Raw genomic sequence first — 23,809 nt, forward strand, 5'->3', positions numbered from 1 at the left:
CAAGTTACTCGCCATTCTAAACTTATTGGTGCTGTATTGAAACACATACACACACAGTAGCTTGCACAGATCGCACGCACACAAAATCATTCAGTAGCTCAGAAATGTATTGTCAACACTGTTCTGTGATTTATTAATAAAATAGCCTAGAAACTGAAAAGTTCTAACATATATTTCTTAGTAACTAAAACCCACAGCTTCACTACCAGTAGAGAGACGCTGCTAGGTAGAACGAATTCACGCGCAATCACTCTCTCACTATTGCAGTCATATAAATGTAATCTTTACTGTGCTACTTTATCTGTATCTGATTTACAACAAGCAGAATTCTGTGAGAAATATAATGACCCAAAGATAAAAGAACTGATAAAAATAAGCTGTTATGTAGGAGCAATAGTCTTGTAGGCAGCGCTGTGGCATATGCCGTAGCTGTGCACAAGGCAACCCGCGTTCAATCCCTAATGTATGATCATCACACGATCATCATTTTCATGACTGATAATCTGTGTTACTGTCACTTTAGAGCACTCGGGTACTCATGCCGATCCCTAATTCTTTGAAGGTCAACATGTTGTGAACAACAAGAATGAATCTGAAATTACACAACTAATTTTTTTGCTTTTCTTTCAGGGAACAAATCTCAACGGGAGGAGCTGGACTCCATCCTCTTTATTTTTGAAGTAAGTCTTTTCAGCATGCACCTTTAGCATGCACTTCATTAGTGTTTAGTGTTGTTTGTTGCTGTTGGGTATCTTTTGGTATCTCTGGATCTGTTGATGTTTGCTTCACCTGCAGCTCTAAGGAGGTTTTGCATAGATGCTGGTTTTCTTCACAGAGCAGGTTTTTCCACTCTCTCTCCTGCTTTTCCTGGAGGTGCCGTCCTCCCTGTGTTTTTCCCGCGTGGCTGAAAAGTAGACTCTAGTTTGCAATACAAATAGGCAGGCAGGGCATTCTCTGGTTTCATTGCTCAGGGAGGTGAACAGTCTTTCTTTTTTTAGGAAAAATAGAGTCTCGGTGTGATAAGAGAGTTTGCGTTGCATAAACAGACGTTAACATGAAAGGTCACCCTGGGGAAATGCCTTTAGAATATGTTTAATCACAATAATTCACATTTTCACATTTATTTTTGTGTGAATGTTTCTAGATTGCAATTTACAATAGGTGACTGTCAAATTAATGTCCACATGTAAAAAAATTACAGTTCTAATACAAATCATGTAGTTAGCTAATATCATGTATTCATCTTGGCAGAAACAATGATCTCATTAAAGAAATTATTACCAATTCATAATGATTACATGTATAGAAAATGGTGGTGCATATATAGAAAAGGCAGTGGTGCATGTTGATTCAGAGTTGGCATCATCTGAAGTCCTCACAGGGGGGTTAGCGTCACCTCTTCTCAGGTGTTGGGCATCTGAAGACTTCATAAGAGGCTGGATCCAAACTGGAGCTGACAAACTCTCTAGTTACCTTGGGATGGGACAGATGGAAAATAATTAGCATAGCTGCTGTTCATAACATTTCAAGCAAAAGATAATCATGTGCATTTGATCTGATATAACTGGAGTACAAGGCTATGAGGTGCATGTGAAGGCTGAGTATGGTAACCCATACTCACAATTTGTACTCTGCATTTAACCCATGCACAGTCAGAACCTGACTATTGCTCCTTTAACCCATCCACACACCCGGAGCAGTGGGCAGCCATTATGCGATTAGGGGTTAGTCATTTCCTCAGTCATTTCCTGCCGGTACTGGAATCGATCCAGCAACCTTTGGGTTACTACTCGGACTCGCTAACCATTAGGCCACAACTGCCCTAAGGTGAATGCTTTGTTAAAGAGATGTGTCTTTAATCTAGATTTAAACTGAGAGAGTGTTTCTAAGCCTCCAACATTATCTGGAAGCTGTTCCTGAGGTTAGGAGTCAAATGTTAAAACGCTCTCCCTCCTTTTGTGGACTTTCTAGGTACTAGGTACTTCCAAAAGTCAAAAGTTTTGTGACATTAAAGAGCATGATGGATTGTAGGGTGATAGAAGATCAGTTAGGCTAAATACACAGGAGCTGAACCATTTAGGGCCTTATAGGTCAGTACCAATAGTTTGTAATCGATACCGAACTTAATAGGTAACCAGTGTAAAGATGATCAAATTGGTGTTATATGATCATATTTTCTTGAACTGGTAAGCAGCTTCATTTTGGACAGTAGTTTTCTTCTTGAGGATGCAGGACAAACCCCTACTAGTTCATTACAGTAATCCAGTCTAAAGGTCATGAATGCTTTTCTGCATCAGAAACTGATAGCATGTTCTGTAGCTTAGTGATATTTCTGAGGTGGAAGAAGGCTGTTTTTGTAACATTTGAAATATAATTATTGAAAGACAAGTTTCTGTCTAATAACACTCAGGTCTTAAACTTTAGAGGATGAAATAACAATGCATCCTTCTACCAAATTGTATTCCTGAAGATTCTGTGTACAGGGTTTTGGTCCAATAAGTAATATCTGAATCTGAATTTAATTTAAAAAAAATATTGTAACAATTTTAACACGCTTGGTCAACTTGGATAATTTAGAGATTTGATCTGGTCGTGATGAAATATACAGTATAACTGAGTATCATTGGCATAACTAATTCTGTTTTCTAATTATATAACAAAGGGGTAGCATGTATATCGAAAATAGCAGGGGGCCTAAAACAGACCCTTGTGGCACTCCATCATTTCCTGATGTTAACTTAGATAATTATATATTATATAGATTTATATTAAATCTATATATTATTAACAATAATATTGTTTATTAACAATAACAATTGTATCCCCATTTATATTAACAATACTCAATAACCATTACCTTAATATATCAGTCTTTCTACTCTTTAAGGCAAGTTGGTTACACCCCAGAGCTGCTATTGTATGTAGGCAAAATGAATAGATAATATGTACAATACTTGAATAGGGAAACCATCAGAACCTGTCTAACATGTTTCAGGTCAGTAATAAAATATGACAGCAATAGTATCATAAACTTTTTCTTTGTCCAGTGTCTGTGCTATTTCTCTCTTGGAGTTATGACTGCTAAAATGTCTTTGTACTCTTTTAAACTAGAGTTGTGGCTTTCTCCTAACCTCCTTGCACAAGTAGTCATCAACATGGACGTTATTGCTGTGGTCTCTAGTAGCTGTTGTTCCATCTTCTTTGTTTCTTCTTTGATTGTGAAACAACATGTGTTGCCAAATTGTAGACTAGGGGTGTAATGGTTCAAATTGCTCACGGTTCAGTTTGTGTCATGGTTTTAGGGTCACGGTTTCGGTACGGTTCGGTATGTGCTATGTTCATGGAAAAAAGTGGACTTCTGTCACTTAAAAAAAGAAAGAAAATAAGAACAAATTATCTAACTACAAGCAACAGCACAAATGAATACAAAGAGCAAAGATACTAATAAAATAAACAGTGCTTTTTAGGGTTTTTCAGGTAGGGGTGACATTTAGTTTTCAGGTACAGAACTTGAATAAAGTAATCTAGGATACTTATCAAGACGGGCATGTTGGCATTAGGGATGGGCAAGAGTACGTATGTGACAGCGACGATCGATCATGAAAACGATGATCGCCCACAAAAAAAATACTCATCTCTTTTTCTGATTGGTTATTGCGGCATTTGGGGTGGTTCCTGAGGTCTGATTTGTTAGTGTTAGACAGCACGCCTTCCAGACTGGCGAAATAAAGTGAAACTGGATTTGAAAACACGTACTGCAGTGAATCACTTTGATCATGAAATGCAGTTTAGTGCAAGATGTGCAGCGCCAATCTATCATAGCCTAACATTATAATGAGAACATGATTGTAATAGAATTTTGTAAATTGTTTGTGCTCCAGTTTTTCAGCGTGCCGAGAGCGCGTACACAACATCAAAGTTGCACGGTCACGTGCACATTTGCGTCTTTTTGTGCAGATGTAAGTTGTAAGATTACTTCAATTGTCTATCTGATTAATCTCAAATAAGAAGCGTTTGGATGAGTTTAATAACCAGCTAGCAAAATGTAGCAGTTTACGACCGTCCACAAATGGAATGTCCGGCATTATTGACTATGATTGGGTTATTTGAGACGGTCACATTCCTTTTAGATCGACTTGATAGGCAAACATCATTGATGATAATAATAATGCAGCACTGTTCTTTTTTTCACATTTTTTATTTAAAGTTGTTTCTTGTAATGGCTTCGAAAATGCGCAATGATGGCTGTAATCACTTTCTATCATGAAAAATAAAAATGAAGTGCAAGATGTGCAGTGTCAGTATAGCATTATAATGAGAACAGGATCGTGATAGAACCATAGACTAAAAAAAAAATTAAAAAAAATACTAGATTACATGCGCATTCACGTCCTTTTGTGTAGATGGAAGTTGTAATATTACGTTTATGTTATGTATCTAGGATATCTGATTATTAATCTAGGATGTGTCATAGAATAGGCTTCAGTACTCTTCAGCTTAGCAGCTATTCCTTTTACATGTTTCTTTTTCCGATAACATTGATGTTCATAATATAGCAGTTCTTTTTTTCTATTCATACGTTCATGTATTCATAGACATGTTTTCATGTCATATTTTTATTTGTCAACATGAATTGTCATAACAGTCTTAAAATATAAACATTTTAATGATGGACACGCCACGCCCTCGAATGTTTAAATTAGCAAGGCTTAAATAAGTTTAGTTTGTGCTGTTCAGGTCTCACCTGCGCTCGCGTGTTATCAAAACCTGGGTGATGATGGCGTAAATGACTGGTCCTGTTCGAGCATAGATACGGCAGCTCTCGATTTAAACAAAGTTTTCAAAGAGTGACCGTTTTGTCCACGTTTTTTTGTTTTTATCGCTACTGTAATGTATTGTAACCCACTCGAAACAGTCTTGCGACCCACCAGTTGAGAAACCGTTAAGTGCTTTTAATAACTCTTTTTAACATCAAGCACGTCCCATTTTACGAAAATCACGTTACATTAATTTATTTATTTGCATGTTAAGTTTGGGCTTTTAAGGAGGAGCAAACGTGTGTTAGAATACTTATTTATAATATTGACTATGTACAGCAGAACAAGCTGTAAGCTGCCAGTCAGTAACTTGTGTGCGCGTGATGCACATGCTAATGGTTTGTCAGAGCTGCACACTTTTATTGACTTGCACAGTTTAATTCTCACACTTTAATAGTATGTATAACTCCTACCTTAATATAACAGGCTGTGTTACTATGAGGAATGATTACATCAAAATGTAGATCTGTATGCAGGTACGAGGTACTTTATCTGAATTAAATACATATACATCTCTCTCACTTTTGCTCAAGTGTTGGCACGAGTGCCATAGGTTGCCGACCATACTTGATTACTAAAATAATCGATAACTACAGCCCTAGAAAGATAGCTTGAATGCAGGGTGTCTATAGGTGAGTCAGGGGTGTAAAAAGCTCTTTTGCTGAGCAAATTGTGTATATATTCAACATATATCCTCCTACTTTAGGGTGTTTTTAAAATACCAGCTCTAGTAGCTTTTTCTGCCCTTAAATTCAAAGGTCATGCTTATTTTAGATGGAAATATTCTGATGATTCCTGAGCTATTGCTCAGCAAACACAATTATATAAAAACTTGACCTGAAGTATATAAAACCTAACCTGAAACTTATTATTTATAGAATATTACATATTTAGAAAAAAATGTATTACATGAAAGAACCACAATAACTATATTGTTGTGGAGTATAGTGCTCTTACAGGATCATCAAAATGAAGAGACACTGTTTTTTGTTTTTTGACAGCAAATGAGAAGAATGGACTTTGTGCTCAAACTGAACATCTCATTAGCTTGAACATTTCGTCCAAGCTTTTCCCGTTTGCATCAGCATGCTGTGTAGTGGAGCGCCTGCGTACAGCGACAGCAGGAGACCAGCCATTAGTAGATTCACGCTGTTAATGCAGCATGAAAGCTTCACAACCTCCATCTTACACAGGCCCATCTCCACCAGCACACACTCATTTCTCACTCATCCCGTGTCACACCCGTCCCGGCATGGCTGCTGTTCTGTGTGATGACCGCGCTGGAAGGGATTACGGCAAACACCTCAATGTGGGTGTCTGACCCCCTTTTTATGGGTCGGCAGAGGAGAGATGATCGCTCTGTGTGGGGGGCTGGTATTGTTCTCCTCCTCCTCCTCCTCTCCTCTCTCTTTGTGTCTGGCACCATCGAGACATCCAGCGCACTCGTGGATCATGGCTGCGTTCTCCTGAGTGTGGATATGTGGTCAACACACTTTCAAAAGCATGCACACATGTAAATGTCTTGTTAATGTGTAAGCTGAAGATCGTGCTTGATGACACAGCACCAGGGTTATTATCATTAACTAAAACCATAAAAGCATCTTTGCAACTTGAAACAAACGGTGGCTGAAATATTAAATATATATGTATTATTTTAGTGCTGGGCATTGATTAATCGCATCCAAAATAAAAGTTTGTTACATAATATATGTGTGTGAACTGTGCATAATTATTTTGTATATATAAATACACACATATGCATGTATATATTTAAGAAATATTTGCATGTATGTATATATGTGTATATATGTGTGTGTTTATATATATACACACACATAATTTATATTATAATTTATATATAAATATTTTATATATATATAAAAAAAAATCTTAAATAGATACATGTGTGTATTGATATATACAAAATAATTATACACAGTTCACACACACATATTATGTAACAAACTTTTATTTTGGATGCGATTAATCACGATCTGCCAGTTGCCAAGGCAACATTTCTCCTTTAACTAAAATAACTCAAACTAAAAATTAATAAAAACGATCTATCTATGTATATATATATATATATATACAGTGAGGAAAATAAGTATTTGAACACCCTGCTATTTTGCAAGTTCTCCCACTTGGAAATCATGGAGGGGTCTGAAATTGTCATCGTAGGTGCATGTCCACTGTGAGAGACATAATCTAAAAAAAAAAATCCAGAAATCACAATATATGATTTTTTAACTATTTATTTGTATGATACAGCTGCAAATAAGTATTTGAACACCTGCCTCTCAGCTAGAATTCTGACCCTCAAAGACCTGTTAGTCTGCCTTTAAAATGTCCACCCCCACTCCATTTATTATCCTAAATTAGATGCACCTGTTTGAGGTCGTTATCTGCATAAAGACACCTGTCCACCCCATACAATCAGTAAGAATCCAACTACTAACATGGCCAAGACCAAAGAGCTGTCCAAAGACACTAGAGACAAAATTGTACACCTCCACAAGGCTGGAAAGGGCTACGGGGAAATTGCCATGCAGCTTGGTGAAAAAAGGTCCACTGTTGGAGCAATCATTAGAAAATGGAAGAAGCTAAACATGACTGTCAATCTCCCTCGGACTGGGGCTCCATGCAAGATCTCACCTCGTGGGGTCTCAATGATCCTAAGAAAGGTGAGAAATCAGTTTCCAAGGTTACTGTTGGTAATACACTAAGACGTCATGGTTTGAAATCATGCATGGCACGGAAGGTTCCCCTGCTTAAACCAGCACATGTCAAGGCCCGTCTTAAGTTTGCCAATGGCCATTTGGATGATCCAGAGGAGTCATGGGAGAAAGTCATGTGGTCAGATGAGACCAAAATAGAACTTTTTGGTCATAATTCCACTAAACGTGTTTGGAGGAAGAAGAATGATGAGTACCATCCCAAGAACACCATCCCTACTGTGAAGCATGGGGGTGGTAGCATCATGCTTTGGGGGTGTTTTTCTGCACATGGGACAGAGCGACTGCACTGTATTAAGGAGAGGATGACCGGGGCCATGTATTGCGAGATTTTGGGGAGCAACCTCCTTCCCTCAGTTAGAGCATTGAAGATGGGTCGAGGCTGGGTCTTCCAACATGACAATGACCCGAAGCACACAGCCAGGATAACCAAGGAGTGGCTCTGTAAGAAGCATATCAAGGTTCTGGCGTGGCCTAGCCAGTCTCCAGACCTAAACCCAATAGAGAATCTTTGGAGGGAGCTCAAACTCCGTGTTTCTCAGCGACAGCCCAGAAACCTGACTGATCTAGAGAAGATCTGTGTGGAGGAGTGAGCTAAAATCCCTCCTGCAGTGTGTGCAAACCTGGTGAAAAACTACAGGAAACGTTTGACCTCTGTAATTGCAAACAAAGGCTACTGTACCAAATATTAACATTGATTTTCTCAGGTGTTCAAATACTTATTTGCAGCTGTATCATACAAATAAATAGTTAAAAAATCATACATTGTGATTTCTGGATTTTTTATTTTTTTTAGATTATGTCTCTCACAGTGGACATGCACCTACGATGATAATTTCAGACCCCTCCATGATTTCTAAGTGGGAGAACTTGCAAAATAGCAGGGTGTTCAAATACTTATTTTCCTCACAGTATACACATATATATAATAAATAAATATAATATAAATGACAATAACACAGAGACAAATTAAAACTTTACCTAAAATTTAAGTGGAAACAGAAAATGTAAAAATAAAATGTATTTCAAAATATTAACAAAAAACTATAATGTAATAATACTAAAATAACCCTGCACAGCTCAACATCCTGTTATTTGTTTTTGCACAAATATGAATGCACAAAATGAGTGTAGCCAGCCCATAGCAGCCTTGCCCAGGAATATTCACTATGACAACATTTTTCAACATGGTTTGAGTGGTGGCGAGTCCACGAAACATGGCCACGAAAACGATTGAGAGAGTTGAGCAGCTTTATGCAAATGCACAGCGTTACGACAACTCAATGCAGGCAGTGAAGGTCATGTGATCTGGCGCTTGGTATCTTTGGGTACCGCAGTTGAGAGCACTACAGCAACTTGGCGACCTCCAGATATTTGATTATCTTCTGCGCCAACACACCTTTAACCAAGAGTTTCTGTGCAAGCCAAGATAGTTTGATGGTAACTTGGTTTTTATTTCTGTTGCTTTTTACTTTTGGTCACACTCCTTCAATGAAATCTCATTGGTCAAAATCACATAGATCTATTTTGAAAATGAAGTATCTTTTGAATCTGATTCACACAGCATTTCAGTGTTTAGTGTGGACCGGCATATAACGTGATGCTGGAAACGTATCGCCTTTCACCTGTTTAGGACACGCTGTTACAGTTATTCCATGTGCAGTGAAATCAGCCTTTGTAGAATAAACAGATCAACTTTCTCGCCTTTCTTCGAGACTCAATACAGCCACTACGGTCTGAATTTAACTCGAGCGTTCTGTTGTCTCAAACACACACTCATGCTGGCTGCTCATGAAACTACTTGGATGATGAATGAGAGCACTGTTATCACCCTTGATAGTCATTAGCTTAAGGCAGTTCCTTTGGCATCTAGATGGGCACATAATGGGGCTCGCTGTGAGCTGCCCACAGACCCGTCACAGGTGCCACACACACACACACACACACACACACACACACACACACACACACACAAAGAGCCTCTTATGGAAGAAGGGAGATGGACACATTTGCATGGCTTCCCATCTCCTCTTAAAACGGTCCCAAACGTCTCTCTTAAGATCTGCATGAAATCTGAGATCTTCCCTTTATGACTGGCTTCAGATCAACATAAAGTAACTATTTCCATAATCTGATGTATTTCTGACTGAAACCGTAAGGGATGCTCTGATCAGGATTTTTGTAGCTGATACAGATTATCTTTATTTATTTATTTTTTTAATTTTATTTTTTTAATCATGATCGGGTTATAACCATCCTGATCATTCAAGCTTTATATAAGTAATAATTAAGCTCTCTGTATAATAATGTTTTCTGTGTCAGGCCTTTAAAAACTGGGCTTATGCAAAACACTATCCATATTAGGATACTCTGGCTTATTAAAGAGCCTACAAGACTTGATGTCAAACTGAACTTTAATTACAACCCATAAGGTGTAATTAAACATTGTCCAATATGTGACTGAGGACAAAAACAAATTGAAACACTGCAACTCCTAAATGAACAAAACAAGTAGTCTGATACAAAAATGATCAGGAATATTATTCAGCAAGTGCTGAGTGTTTGTGTTCCTCCTTCCTAATTCCTACTTAAGAAGGTAAGGCAGGATTCTTGGCAGGATGAGCGTGAGCGGTTCATGAGTAGAGCGTGAGCGTGTGCCGTGAGCTACTGAGTGGATCGTATGTGAGTGGATCGTATGTGAGCAGAGCTAAGCGCTCTAATGCTGTTCACGTTCATTATCAACATAGATGAAATAAACCCGTTTCTCACACAGCGCGCACACATATCGCCGTTTCTCTGCTTACTGCACGCGAGCGGTTTCAAATAACTTGTTCTTATATTGCAAGGCTTTAAAACGCATTGTTTCTTCAGACCGTGTAATAACTTCACTCTGGTGATGGCATGACTGACATGACTTGATTACATGAAGTCTGACGACTGACGTCATCAATTTGCGATCAGTTGGTGAGATCCGATCGAGCGATCAGTCATAGTGTGATTATCGGTCGATGCCGATCGAGCAGAGCATCCCTAGAATGGATGTTGAGGATGAGCAGAAGAATTTGTTCCATTAAGACAAAACTGACTGTTCAATAGGATACTCACCAAGACGGGGATTTTGACATAATTTTGTGTGAATTTGTCTGTTCAAGTGCAAAAAGGAAGCAAAGGTGAAGTCCCATATTTTTTGCCAAATACCGTTGTGTTCATGCATCATTTTGTTTTTATTAGTGTGACAGCGCAGAATAGCAGAACTAGCAAATGTTCAGGGGCCTCATTTATAAACGTGGCGTACGCACAAAACGGGGCTGAAAATGTGCGTACGCCACTTCCGACGCATAAGTTGTGATTTATAAAAACAAACTTGACGGGAAAATGTGCGCACCTGCACACAAACTCTGACCCATGCGTACGAACGTTTTGGAGATGGAGCAGTTTGGCGACACCGATGGTGAGCTGGAGTTAAGTGTCTTTTTGGTCACTTTTAGACAGAAAATCTAAAGAAAATTAAACATATACAGAAAGATAATACAAATATAATTTCACTCACCAAGCCTGTCACTTGAAGCAAATATCCATCCCTTCTTAAATGTCCGTGCCAGCGAGCGCGTCGGGCCGTTTAGTGAAACTGACGCAAATAACAGTTTAAATAAATAAAATAATGATTTAAACTATGTTTTACTTCTGATATAAACATTTAGATTAAATATGCCATTCAAATTAATGGAGTTAAACACTTAAACATGAAATCATTACTGAGAAGTTACAACATTTTTTATATTCAAATTCAATCAATAGAAATATTGTTGTGGATGCGAGACTTCCTGTGGCGTGCTGTATGTGTTTTAATGTTTTAACCACAGAGATAATTGCTTATTATGATAATACCAGATTGTCTGAGAAAATAGTTTCGTACAAATAATGCCCAAGGCCTATCTGTTTCCATTAAAAATATAAATCAATTAAAAATACAATTCGGCCAGTGGAAAAGATTGAGAAAACTTTCTCTGAAATGTATTTTACACTATTTGATTTATGTATTCAAAAACAAGGCAAGGATAGGCAACTACTTGATTTTTATTAATGTAATGTGTCTTGTACCGTCAAACGTTATCACGTGGATGAATAATAATATGCAAATGATATGCAGATGAGGATCTGCATAGTAAAACTAGGCGTTGTATATGGTTATTTCGGGGTGGAGACGCATGTGCGCACAATCTTCCGCTGACTGGGATTTATAAAGTGAATTCTGCGCAGGTTCTGGCGTACGAATGGTTTTATAAGTCTGAATATTTTTTTGCGTACGCCATTTTTGCCTTTCGGGCGCACGTACACTTTTAGTAAGGTTCCTACGCACAGTTTTATAAATGAGACCCCAGAACTCCACACACAACCACATTCTCTGTAAACCTGCTCTGTTTGAATAACATGTTGTAAGATTAATTGCAGAAGTTATGATTATCCTCTTAAGGAATAGCATTTACGGTTCCAAGCCTCCACTCATTTTACATGAGAATACTATCTTAGCCATTTATGAGCATTATTTACTCATATTACACATAAAAGGTAAGCTTTTAAACTCACAGTGCATATACAACAGTCTCCGGGCTCACTGCATCCCGGACACAAATATTTTAACGATACATAAATGATAAAGCACTGTCTGGCCATCTGGAATTTCCGTATGGAGATTAAGGATTGTGATTTTTTTCAGTAGTTTTACCGCACACCGTGAGTTTTAGTACCGTTTGTTGTTTTGCTTTTGACATTTTATTATTTATTGGCAAGTTAACCAAAGGATTAATCGACTAATCAGAAAATAATCAATAGGTATAACACAAAACACGTTAATTAGCATTACTTACAAAAATAAGAAGAAACACAATTATAAAAAAAAAATATATATAAAAATAAAAAATCATATGTGATGTGTAAAGCAGGGACTTCCGGGGACATTGTTTTACTGTTTTTATATAATAATTCATAGTTTTTACTTGCAAAAACAGTGAATTAACACTGAAATTATATGTAATGCGATGTTAAACCAACTACTGTTTCGTACCATTACTGTATATGGTACAGGTAACTTTCAGTTAACCAATCAGCAAGCTTTTACTAGCATTTTTATTTTTTTAACAGTGCATGAAATTTCATCAAAATATGGTTAATGTGACTGCATCAGCGTCTGTGAGAAACTTGCATGAATCCCTGACCCGGTTTCACTGGTCCAGGCCTGAGCGCTGTGGTCTCAGGCCCTTCTGTCTCCATAACATCACCAGACCTCTGATCCCTGAATCGCTAATCTCATGTCCTGTGCCTCCTTCCTGAATCCCATCTGACCAGTGTGACCCTGAGTCAGGGCTGTCCTGCACTTTTTGCCTTTTTTTTGCTGACTGCTTAGTCTCTAGTGAACACGGGGCACTTTGCTGATGGACATGTTCCTCTACTTCTATCCAGTATGGATCCTCATAGAAGCGCCTCTGACCGCACCACAGCATATGTTGTGTGTTTGAGTGTTACATATGGTTATGTTCATGTCATGTGCAGTTAGGTTATGAAAGAGAGTGACCGTCACACTCTAAAACTTACTTGGCTTATAAATATATATATATATATTTTTCTTCTATGAAATAATTTGCACAACTAACCAGGCATGCACGTTTGGAAAGTGAATAGGGTCAATATAGATTGAAGAAAAATTACACATTTGATCATTTTCTCCACCTCATGTGACTTTCAGGACTCTTAAACAGTTTTAAGAGTATGTTGATATACAACAACTAGTTTTCCTCACGAATGCACACATAAATTAAAATGCATAGAAACAAAGATCTAAATAATTGGTGCAGTATGGGAAAAAAATACTCACACTATATCACTAAATGATTGTTTCAGCACAGTCCTAATAAGATGAGAGCGAGTTAATATGATAACTTCTGTACCCAATGTTATCAGTCTAAAAAATCCATTTGTAATTGTGCCCATTTTCACAAACAGCCGATTGGCCATCAGTGACGTCCATTTAGGCACATTAGGACGCATCAGTATGCAAATGGTCCTAAAAGGTCATAAATAAGAGAACAAGGATTTGTAACTCAGTCTCATTTCTTCTCTCTCTCTCTCTCTCTCTCTCTCTCTCTCTCTCTCTCTCTCTCTCTCTCTCTCTCTCTCTCTCTCTCTCTCTCTCTCTCTCCTCATTCCTCACTTCCGCTCATCAGTATAAATGACCTTAAGTAACCCATTGAGTGAGTTCAGAACAGATCCACCTGTCTGACTGGGATTTTTGTTTTGTTTTTTTGTGTTGCTTTTGTTGGATTTTGATATTTTCAGTTTGTGGTTGAGTTTTACAGTCTCTTATTCATTTTAAATTGTAAATTGTTACTACGTTATACAAATATTAAGGACTTGCATTTTAATAGCTTTAACACAGTTGTGGTTGTCGTGATGTCAGCCAACTTATGGACATTTATAGGTTATGCACAATTAGGGCTGTGCGATATAGCAAAAAAAAATGATCAATATATAATGTTTCATATCGTTCGTTATCGATAATTATTGACTTTTTTATAACCTTTTTTTTTAAGACAAGTACAAAAGTTTGAATTTAAACCACTGCTTTTTTACATTTTTTTTTATCCACATTATTAAGGCAAACAACAAATGATATTAGTTTTAGCAGTCAAAAATTAAATGTAAACAAAAATATCATCTTTATGTCTTATGTTAAGAAAAGTAAGCGTTAAAGAAACTCTTGAACTTAAAATGTTACAAAATGTGTGCAATGTAAAAGTGTAAACGTAGAAGAATCAAGGTAGGTCTTGAAACTTTGAGGTAGGTCAACATCTGTAATAAGTAGGGGTGTAACGGTTCACAAAATTTACGGATCGATACGACACAGTGGTGTCACGGTTAGGTACATTTTTCGATACAACAAAAAGAAAGAAATGCCAAAGAAATTTCCTTGATTTAAAAAATATATAATTATTAAAAGAGAAATTATTTTAAATAAGTTTAAAAAGAGTTTTCCCTACATCTTGAAACTTTTAGTTTTATAAATGGGGGTAATGTATTTGAAGGATGAACAAATAATGTTTTGGTCATCACATTACAAATAACATTTAAATATGATAATATTTGAGTTTTAAAGTGCTGGAAAAAGATGTGTGACGTACTTGAAAGCATTTTACTATTCCTGTCAAACTTCCATGGTTACAGTGAGTGTTACTACAGTAAAGCCATAGCCTATACAATGAATGTTTCTGATCTGTGGACTTAAAGCCTATAACTAGTTCATTCATGGCACACAATGTTTCTCCTGGTTTCCACGTCAGCGCTGTTTGATCCGTTAATAACGGAGAAGTGTGCATGCTTCTCACTAGATCTTGCAGTGATGTTATTACTTCAGTGGCGAATTCAAATGCTTTCTTTACCGGATCTCTTAGAGCTGTGTAGTAACAGTGTCGTTTGATCAACATTTAGGAACTGACATTTACTGACAAAATAACGCAGTTTCGTTCCGCTTTCATTGCGCTTGCCATTTGATGTTGGGCAACGTTGTGGTGGTCGCGCGTGCATTTGAATGAAAATATTGAGCGCCATATCGAACATTTTTCATATCGTCATCGACAATGGTGTACCGTCGATAAATACCGATACCGTTTTATTCCCCAGCCCTATGCACAATTCATTTAATGTGGTTAATGTGGTCAATTCATTCTGTGCTACCACAGAAACCGAAAATTCTCGGGCCAGCAGCATGTGTCAAAATTTAAATCTTAACCGTTCAATCTTAATCATCAGAAACGATCTGAAAACAGGGCTTTAAGTGTAAAATACCGAACTTGTCCTTCGATTAAACAATACTGTTGCTGCTAGTTGAGCTAGATGCGTTTTTAAGCATGCAGTTTTAAAAAAAAAACGATTTTAAACCATTGAAGCATAATTAGCAGAGAAATAAAAACTAATTTCAGTATATACTCAGCATATGCGTGCGCTGTCAGAGAGACTGTTTCTCAGTGCTGTCAGAGAGACACGCATATGAAGTGTGTGAGAACCGAACTGAACTGTGCTTTTCGCTGCCCGATTGGGCTTGAACGGTTAAATACACATACCTATGAATGAGTCAAAGTGACATGCAAGTAAGCACAGTCATTTATATCTCAAGTCAGTGGTTCTCAACCTTTTTTTCCACTGGGCCTCACTATGGTCTTTGTGAAAGTCTCACGGGCCACATATCTTTTACATATTATGTCACCAATGCAAACCAATCAGATTTAATGTTATGTTATTAGCAGATCGTATTATTATTATTATTATTATACCTACACTGCAAAACCAACAAATACAACAATAAATAAATGTTTGTTTCACAGTGTATTGAAATGACTTCTTCATATCAAAGTATCATATTCGTATCTCATCATATTCGCCGTTTCCCGCCTCCTTCTTCCCATAACAACATACCTCGTTACACTGGTGCCGAAATCCGGAGGAAGGAGGAGGCAGGAACCGGTGAACATTTAAATACTTTAATAATAATAAAATAAACACAAAGCGAAAGTAAAAGCGGCAACAAAACATAACATGAAGTCCAGGCCTGGTCCTCTCTCATCCTTCACTGTCGTTGCTCCCCCTTTTATGCTTCTGAAAAATACAGATAACAAACAGGCACTTACAAATATTATAAAAACAGGGAGAATTGGAGAAGCTAAGCTAACTTGCGGCCCAATCTCTAACCTAACTGTTAAAATAAATTAATGAAATAAAGTCTTTTGCGTCCTTCGACGCACTACCTTACCTACTCTAACTACCCAAACGCAAAATACAACAGGTGGAACTCATCCCTAAACTAGTGTATCTAATTTAAAGGGAAATACCTAAGTGTGCACAATGTATGTCGAGCGACCTCCTTACCTGTCGCTTTCTCCAACCTCAGATGTGACTAGCGCACAATAGCAGAGGTAGAACAAATGGAGATGAAACAGAACACAAGCCGGTTACAATTAATTAACACACGGCACGGGATACAACAATTCACTATACACAGAATATAGGGTTGTCACATAACATAGTTTGAAAGCGTCTATAGGGCCTTGGGAGTGACGTCTCCTCTCCAGTTTTATGCCACGGTGTACTGTTAGGCCGTGTGTCCACCAATGCGTTTTTAGCCAGCTGAAAACGCTAGACGCTCTGCTGAAAACGCCTAGCTGTGGGCGCTTGAGAGCGTTTTGCCAGCGTTGCGTTTTTTTCAGTTGACACTTTGTTCTTTATGATACGGAATATCCGCGAAAGTGTTACTAGTATCTCATTTCACACATATTTTGTTTCTGTTTTGATTCTATATTAAAATGTCGATACAATGTAACATATTTTCTCTGGCTCTTGTTTCAAATGAGTTTGTTCCGTTATTATGCTTGTTGTCGTCATCTCTTGACTTTGTACAAGCAGAATGTGGCGGTTGGCCGGTGTGGTATTAGTCCCGCCCCTCCTCCACTGTGATTGGATGGTTGGGTAATAAGTGACAATGATGAGCGTTGTGTTTTACCCAAAGTTGAACATTCTTCAACTCTCGGCGACCTGTAAAAAACGCAGAGCGATTCAGCGTGAAGAAAACGTTCAGCTCCTCGTTACGCTCATGGCGTTTTAAAAACGCGGCGCTCCCATTGAAAACAATTGAAAAAATACGGCAGCTGTGAAAAAAAAAAAAAAAAAAACGCTTTAGTGGACACACGCCCTTAATATCACTGTCTTAGTACATTAAGCCACGTGAAGCGTTTTTTACGTTAAAAGTTTCAGAATGTCCCTTTTTTTTGTGTGTTCATTTTTGTGACATTTTTGCCCCAAACCCCTGTTAATTTCAACACTGATGGATAGTGAAGGTTTTGCTTTGGTATGGGATGATCTAAATCCCAGGTTAAAATCTGCCCTAATGTAACTTTTTATTTATTTATTGAAATCCACCAGAATTGCATCTTTATGTCAGTATCAAGTGTGGGGATACATTTGTATGCCTTGTCTGCCACTGATGATGTCCGCTCCACATCAAGTGATCTTAAAACACAACTACTCAACATCAAAAATAATACAGCCAAATCTCCGCTCATTATAACACACACTATTGAAAATTAATTGAAAATGCTTCCTCTGTATTAAATGCATCCCTGACACAAACAGTGTCATAGTGTTTCATATGGTGGGGAGAAAGTTGACCATGGTAAAATGCAGCTTTATATTATGAAGACATTTGCTTTGCAATAACCAATGTGAAATAACTGTCGTCAATAAGAGCAGGAAAGAGCAAGCAAATAAATATGGTAATTTTTTATTTCATGGTGACAAAACACATGATTATGTGTGGCCTTAATATGAAGTCAGTATACTATTTTCAGTTAATGATGGAGAAATACTGCCATGTCCTGTTCCTCTATTCCTCTGTTTCTCTTTCTGACGTCCCTGTTTTGGAGTAGAGCAAATATTGAAACGTTTGTTGTATTAGAGTGATTTGTATTGAGTTGCTTCCCTCTTCTGGATTGTTTGGGTAATGCAGTGATGTTTCCTAAATCTAACTTGCAGAGAAGCATGTGGTTCATTTTAAGATCAAGATGTTGCTTGATCACTGGTTGATCTAGACGTCCTTCAAAACGCTGTTTATTCGTAGGTTGTCCTTGGCACATTATCCAAAATAACTTAATCAGTAAAGTGATTCAGATCATTCAGTTACTTGTACTATTGTAGCAGGACAAATGGCAATTACTTTAACTTTTTTTAATGTTGATTTGATTTCGCATTGTAGACACACTTTCTTTCCTAAATTGAGACTTTTGAGAAATTTTCACCAAAATGCTATCAATTACTGTAAAATAACAGGACCATGCGTTTTTAATAAACATTTAACATATCAGTGTATTGCACAATGCACTATTCACTTTTTTTTATGTATATCGTTTAACTAATTTTCACATTAAGGTTCAGTCAGAGAGTTAGATATTAATTTAGTAAACAAAGTTGTTAGATTCTTTTCTTTCATTTGTTTGACTTTAATTTGGTAAAGTGTAGTACATTTATTACCGTATGTTAGTGTTCTTGTCTGTACTTTTGTTCCCCCCCCCCCCCCCTAAATGTTTTATATAAATTAGCATGAATTAAAGAAATGTTACAAATCCTAAGCATGACGCAGATATATTTTAGTGTTAAAAAAAGAAAAAAAATGCGAACAACTTCAAAGTCAGACATGCTGATGTATTACAATAATAAAATGATATTTTCTTTTGTTTTGTAACTCACAATTAAAACTTCTCACAAATGCATGCAACACATTGGACAAATACGTTATGCAATGTTTTGTAAGATATTAATATCTAAAAACTTCCACCTCTCCATAAATCTGTCACCTAATACATGCTTTTTGCACACATGCCAGAGGTGTCTGTCATTGATTGAAAGCCTGTTGCTCTGTCAGCATCAAGGCCATGCAAACGAACACGTGTGACCCACGTTTCAGCATGGCACCATGTGACATTGACTCAATGCTGATTTCAAACCTGGAAAACAAAAAAACAAAAAACAAAATTAATAATTGTTCTCTATAAAAGTATCAATAATTAAAAAAAGATTAATAATAACTAACTAAATAGTTAATATTGTTATTCATTATCACCAACACACCAAAACATTGTTGAGGCTTTTCATAGTGTAGGCTACATGTTTGCAGTCGTCAGTTTTCAGTGTTTCTTATGCTGTGCCTTGAGGGATAAATTGTTATCATAAAATGATGAGATTGATCATCCTGTACAAACCATGTGCTTACAGACTGTGATCTCTGACCTTCCTGTGGTTATGTTTTTGACTGCTCGCTGGTCCTTGTGTCTTATGACTGCCATTTCTGCGTCATCAACTTTCTTGTCCTTATTAAATGGACTTTGACTTGCTTGAAATTATGCCCCATCTTTGATTTCTACTGTGCCTTTGGGATATATAAAACTAAACATTATCAAAATCATCTAGTCTGTGGGATGTCTGAACAGCTAGTTGGTCTTAAATGGATAGTTGTTCATCCAAAAATGAAAATTTTCATAATTTACTCAACCTCATGTTGTTATATATATTTTGGTTACTGTGGCCCATACCAACTTTATTGTATTAACACAAACTAGTTTAGGACTGATATTTAAAAGTCTTACCTTTATTTACCAGTGTTAGTGATATTCTTACAGTCTATGTAAATGTTAAGTAAAGTGTGTGTATGTAAATGTTAAGTAAAGTGTGTGTGTGTGTGTGTGTGTGTGTGTGTGTGTGTGTGTGTGTGTGTGTGTGTGTGTGTGTGTGTCAAACATTTTTCATAAATAATTAGCTTGTTTCAAATTCCAAAAAATTTGGGTGGCGGCTTAATGACCATGGAAAAATGTGTCAAACCAGTTGAGAACCACTGGTCTAAAGGCTAATTTACAACCAATGCCAGTATCTATAGGCTAATTCTCACTGCACCAAAAGGCATGGCCAAAAACAACAGAAATATTTGTCAGGTTTCATCAGATCAGTGGCTTTGGTCAGCACGTTTTCACCGGTTGAACATTGGTGTTTGTTGGATCCTGTAATATCTGAGAAGTGAGGCACAGAAGTCTGGTGAATGTCGACGTTGGTTGGCTCCTGTCCGTGTGGTGTAAATTAGCCTTAACAAAGATTTTCGCAAAATGTATGTTTTAGTCAGAATTATTGAGCCTATTCAATTTAATTCAAGTGCACTCCATCTGTCGTGCATGGCAGCTCTCCTTCAATGACCCGTTTGCTGTCAGGACAAGTCTTTTTGCTAAATGGAAATACCAGAGAACACACAAATGAATGTAAGTAATGCGTGCATAACATCTGTCAGAGCACCTGAAAGGGCAAGCCGCATTTCACTATATGCTTATGAGTTGGTCGGAACGACACAACCAGACACAACATCAAACGTGTAGCCAATCAGCATTTGTGGGTGTATGACAGTGGAGGAGAGAGAATGAGCAAGAGGGAGATTTGAAGAAAGACTGTAGAAAGAGAGATGGCCGAGAGACATTACAAAAGAGAAAAGCTCAGATGAATATCACTGGAAAATGAAGGTTTATATTGAGGAAAGAACTTTAGGACCCGCATTAATATTAGAAAAGAAGCGGGAAGGCCTGAAAACAGACGCGGATGTTGCTTTGATTCGCTCCACACTGAGTAACACTGGGTTTGAGTGTCATTGTGTGTCTGGAGCTGCTGTGCTGTTGGCAACTAACAACAAACTCGTGTTTGTACTTACTCATGTGTATGTATATGTTCATTTGTTGTGCTTTCTTGTCATTCGTCTTGAACTATTTGGATCTTGCACTTTCCCTCATCAGCTCACTCTGTGTCCTTTCTATTTTTCACATGCACCCATATCAAACTACTGTATATTGATTCGGTATTGCATTGGTGAGTCAGTGGTATAATTCTCACTTGTCACGCGGGAGACCCGGGTCTGATTCCCGGCCATGCAGAAAGTGTCCTCTGGTGTGCCAGAAGTCTGGCTCTTTGGGGGCAGTTGTGGCCTAATGGTTAGAGAGTCTGACTTGTAACCCGGAGGTTGCAGGTTCGAGTCTCATTTCCGTAGAGTTTGGCCATTGATCATCACCTCTGATTGGCCATTGGCCACTTTTGACAACTCTCTACATTACGGCAGTAAATGTTGGTGGGGGAGTGAATGAACAGCGTTCTCTTCCACTCTCTTTCACCCTCTTCTCTGGGTGTGTGTTTACTGTGTGTGTGTGCGCGTGTTCAATACTCACTGCTGTGTGTGTGCACTTGGATGGGTGAAGCTCAGAGCACAAATTTCGAGTATGGGACACCATACTTCACGTCATATTGTTTTTAAAATGAATTGATATATATCAGAGTGGATATACCGCCCGGCTCCAGTGTATTCTCAGTCATGCTCACCATGTGATAAGCACACACTGAGTGTGGATAACGCAGATGCAGGAAAGCCTGCGGTAATGCTTCATCCTTATGCTTGGAGAGACACTGCAGATTAGCACAGACTCTGGCAACCGGCAGCAACTCACAAGCTCCACGCCACCCGTCTCAAATCCACCATCCCAGACGCCATAGCGGCACAGCAGGGGAGCGCTTTCCGTTCCCGCTGCCGAAACCTCAGTTCCTCTGCGGGCCCCGAGAGCGCAGGCTTAAACAGATCCCACCACTGGATACCAGCTCCAGGTATTTGTCAGCTTCCTCATGACAATGACAGGCTGTAATCCAGAGCTGTCCTGATAGACGCTGAAGATCAATACTGAGGTGCTTGAATGCTCTCATACTCATGTGTCATCACGTTCCACATCAACACAGCAAGTAAATGAGATTGACACGATGAGACGGGTCTGTTTGCACCGTGAGTGACGGCTGTCACGTAACACGTGAGATTATGGTGACTTTATGGTGTCCTCTTCTCGTGGAGTGTCACGGCTGCCACTGTTTGAGTGAGTTTAATCAGCTGTGGACGGGAGTGTGTGGGGACAGACTTGACCCCGTGTTGCTGTTTTTTGGTTGAGTGTCTTATAATGGCATTACCCATGATGCACTGCCACTGATGATTACCATTGTCCATTAGTCTGAATCTTAACCCACTTGTCTCCGTATGTATCGCTCAACAGGGACACATGTAATTGTCTGTGAATAGACACTGATGACATGGTGTCAAAGGGTCTTAGTGAACCAAGAGCTTTTTAGACATTTGTAGACAAATACCCAATTACAAATTAGATGAATTAGGACTAAAAGTAAAAGAATAATTTGTTGATGATGATAATTCAACTATATTTTGAGTGTTTTGTGTTGGTTTAATTTTCTTCATATTCTGTGGGTGATGATTTCATTTCTAAGGGCATTTTTTTCTAACATTATTAGATTATGTATAATCTTTTATGTCAAAATCATACATTTTAATCAATAAATTCAGTTAATATAATGACACACTTTAGGCTGTTTCCAATCAAATGAAATCAGTATCAACAAAAGCTGGATTTAAAGGAGCATTTAGATTCGCAGTATTTACACTACAATTGCATAAATAAAGCTGAGATTTTTAAAAATATGATTTATTTTTATTTTTTTTATTTTTTATGAAGCTATACTTTCCAGTAGATGGGTCCTTGAGCCATTTATTCAACTGATTATTTCATGAATGCTGATTTATTTAGGAACAAAACACCACTGTTTGTTGTTCAGAGATGCAGATCCATTATGACTTTGTTTGGAATTATTATCATTGGTCGAAATAGAGTAAAAACAATAAAATATTGTATTTAAAATTACTAATACATTTTATAACTCAAAATACATCATCACATTTGCAGATTTCTGGGAAAAACAGAAAAAGACACACAAATAAACTCACCCAGGGCCATTTTTGTCACAATGCTGTGGTCATTTTAACTGTGTTCTACTAGAATACATTACACAATGAAAGCATGCAATCTTTAGATATGTTTTTGTTTTGTTTTTTTGCAGAGTGACATTTTTGATAATGCCAGCATCCACATCGTCAAAACAACAATTACAATATTATCGTAAACGGTACATGTTCCTCAACCATAGTTGGTGGAATAACATGAACGATAATTGAGCAGTTTGCTTTACTTCTCTGTGATCATCATTCTTTGTATTTTGGCCTGGACAATAAACCATAAACCTGCATTAAAGACGTAACAGAATGGCATAGAAAAGTGGCATGGGCTTTTTTGATTTATTGGGTGTAGAAAATCACTTACATTGAGCTCTTGCGCTTTCTGCTGTAAGTTTAATGTGTTCACTGTGGTTTTTTGGGGGGTTTTTTTCAGAAAATTCTTCAACTTCTACCTGAGAAAATCAACAGTCGATGGCAGTTTCACAGTATAGGTAAGTGCTGTTCAGAGAGACCATGTTACACTGACGTGGTTCATGCCAGAGGTTTAGCTGTTGAAATTGAAAAATTGCTTACAGTATTACTATTTCTTTGTGCATAATTATTAATGAGTCGGTGTGTAAGAGTTCTGCTGTTAAAGCAGGTTCAGGAGAGAGTCAGTGTAACCTGGTTTAATACTTTCTCAGAGAAAATAATTAGCTTCATAGAGAGTGAGAGCAGGAGGTTAATAAATGAGAAATGCAAATGAGAGGCTTCATTTGAAATGCAAATTACTGAATTAAATTATGCGTCTCGTGGTTTCAGTCTTCCGTACAGGAAGACCCTCAAAGGAGTCAATAACCTCAATTAGAGCC

At 37.7% G+C, this 23,809-nt stretch overlaps 1 protein-coding gene and 1 long non-coding RNA gene across 4 annotated transcripts in view; both read left to right on the forward strand.

The window, feature by feature from the left end:
• The window catches only part of ralgapa2 (Ral GTPase activating protein catalytic subunit alpha 2), a 176,378-nt gene that overhangs the window by 32,121 nt on the left and 120,448 nt on the right, over positions 1–23,809 (forward strand). For all 3 annotated transcript variants that reach the window (XM_082143396.1, XM_082143395.1, XM_082143397.1), the window contains exons 3-4: positions 631–680; positions 23,392–23,449. In XM_082143396.1, coding sequence (XP_081999522.1) covers positions 631–680; positions 23,392–23,449 — 108 coding nt within the window. The remainder of the gene's footprint in view (positions 1–630; positions 681–23,391; positions 23,450–23,809) is intronic.
• Positions 11,378–17,293, forward strand: LOC309479517. Its single transcript, XR_014199256.1, has 2 exons — positions 11,378–14,027; positions 15,227–17,293. It is a non-coding gene; the product is annotated as an uncharacterized lncRNA (long non-coding RNA).

The sequence above is a fragment of the Leuciscus leuciscus genome (genome assembly GCF_965113295.1).
Source record: "Leuciscus leuciscus genome assembly, chromosome: 17".
Classification (NCBI taxonomy): Eukaryota; Metazoa; Chordata; class Actinopteri; order Cypriniformes; family Leuciscidae; genus Leuciscus; species Leuciscus leuciscus.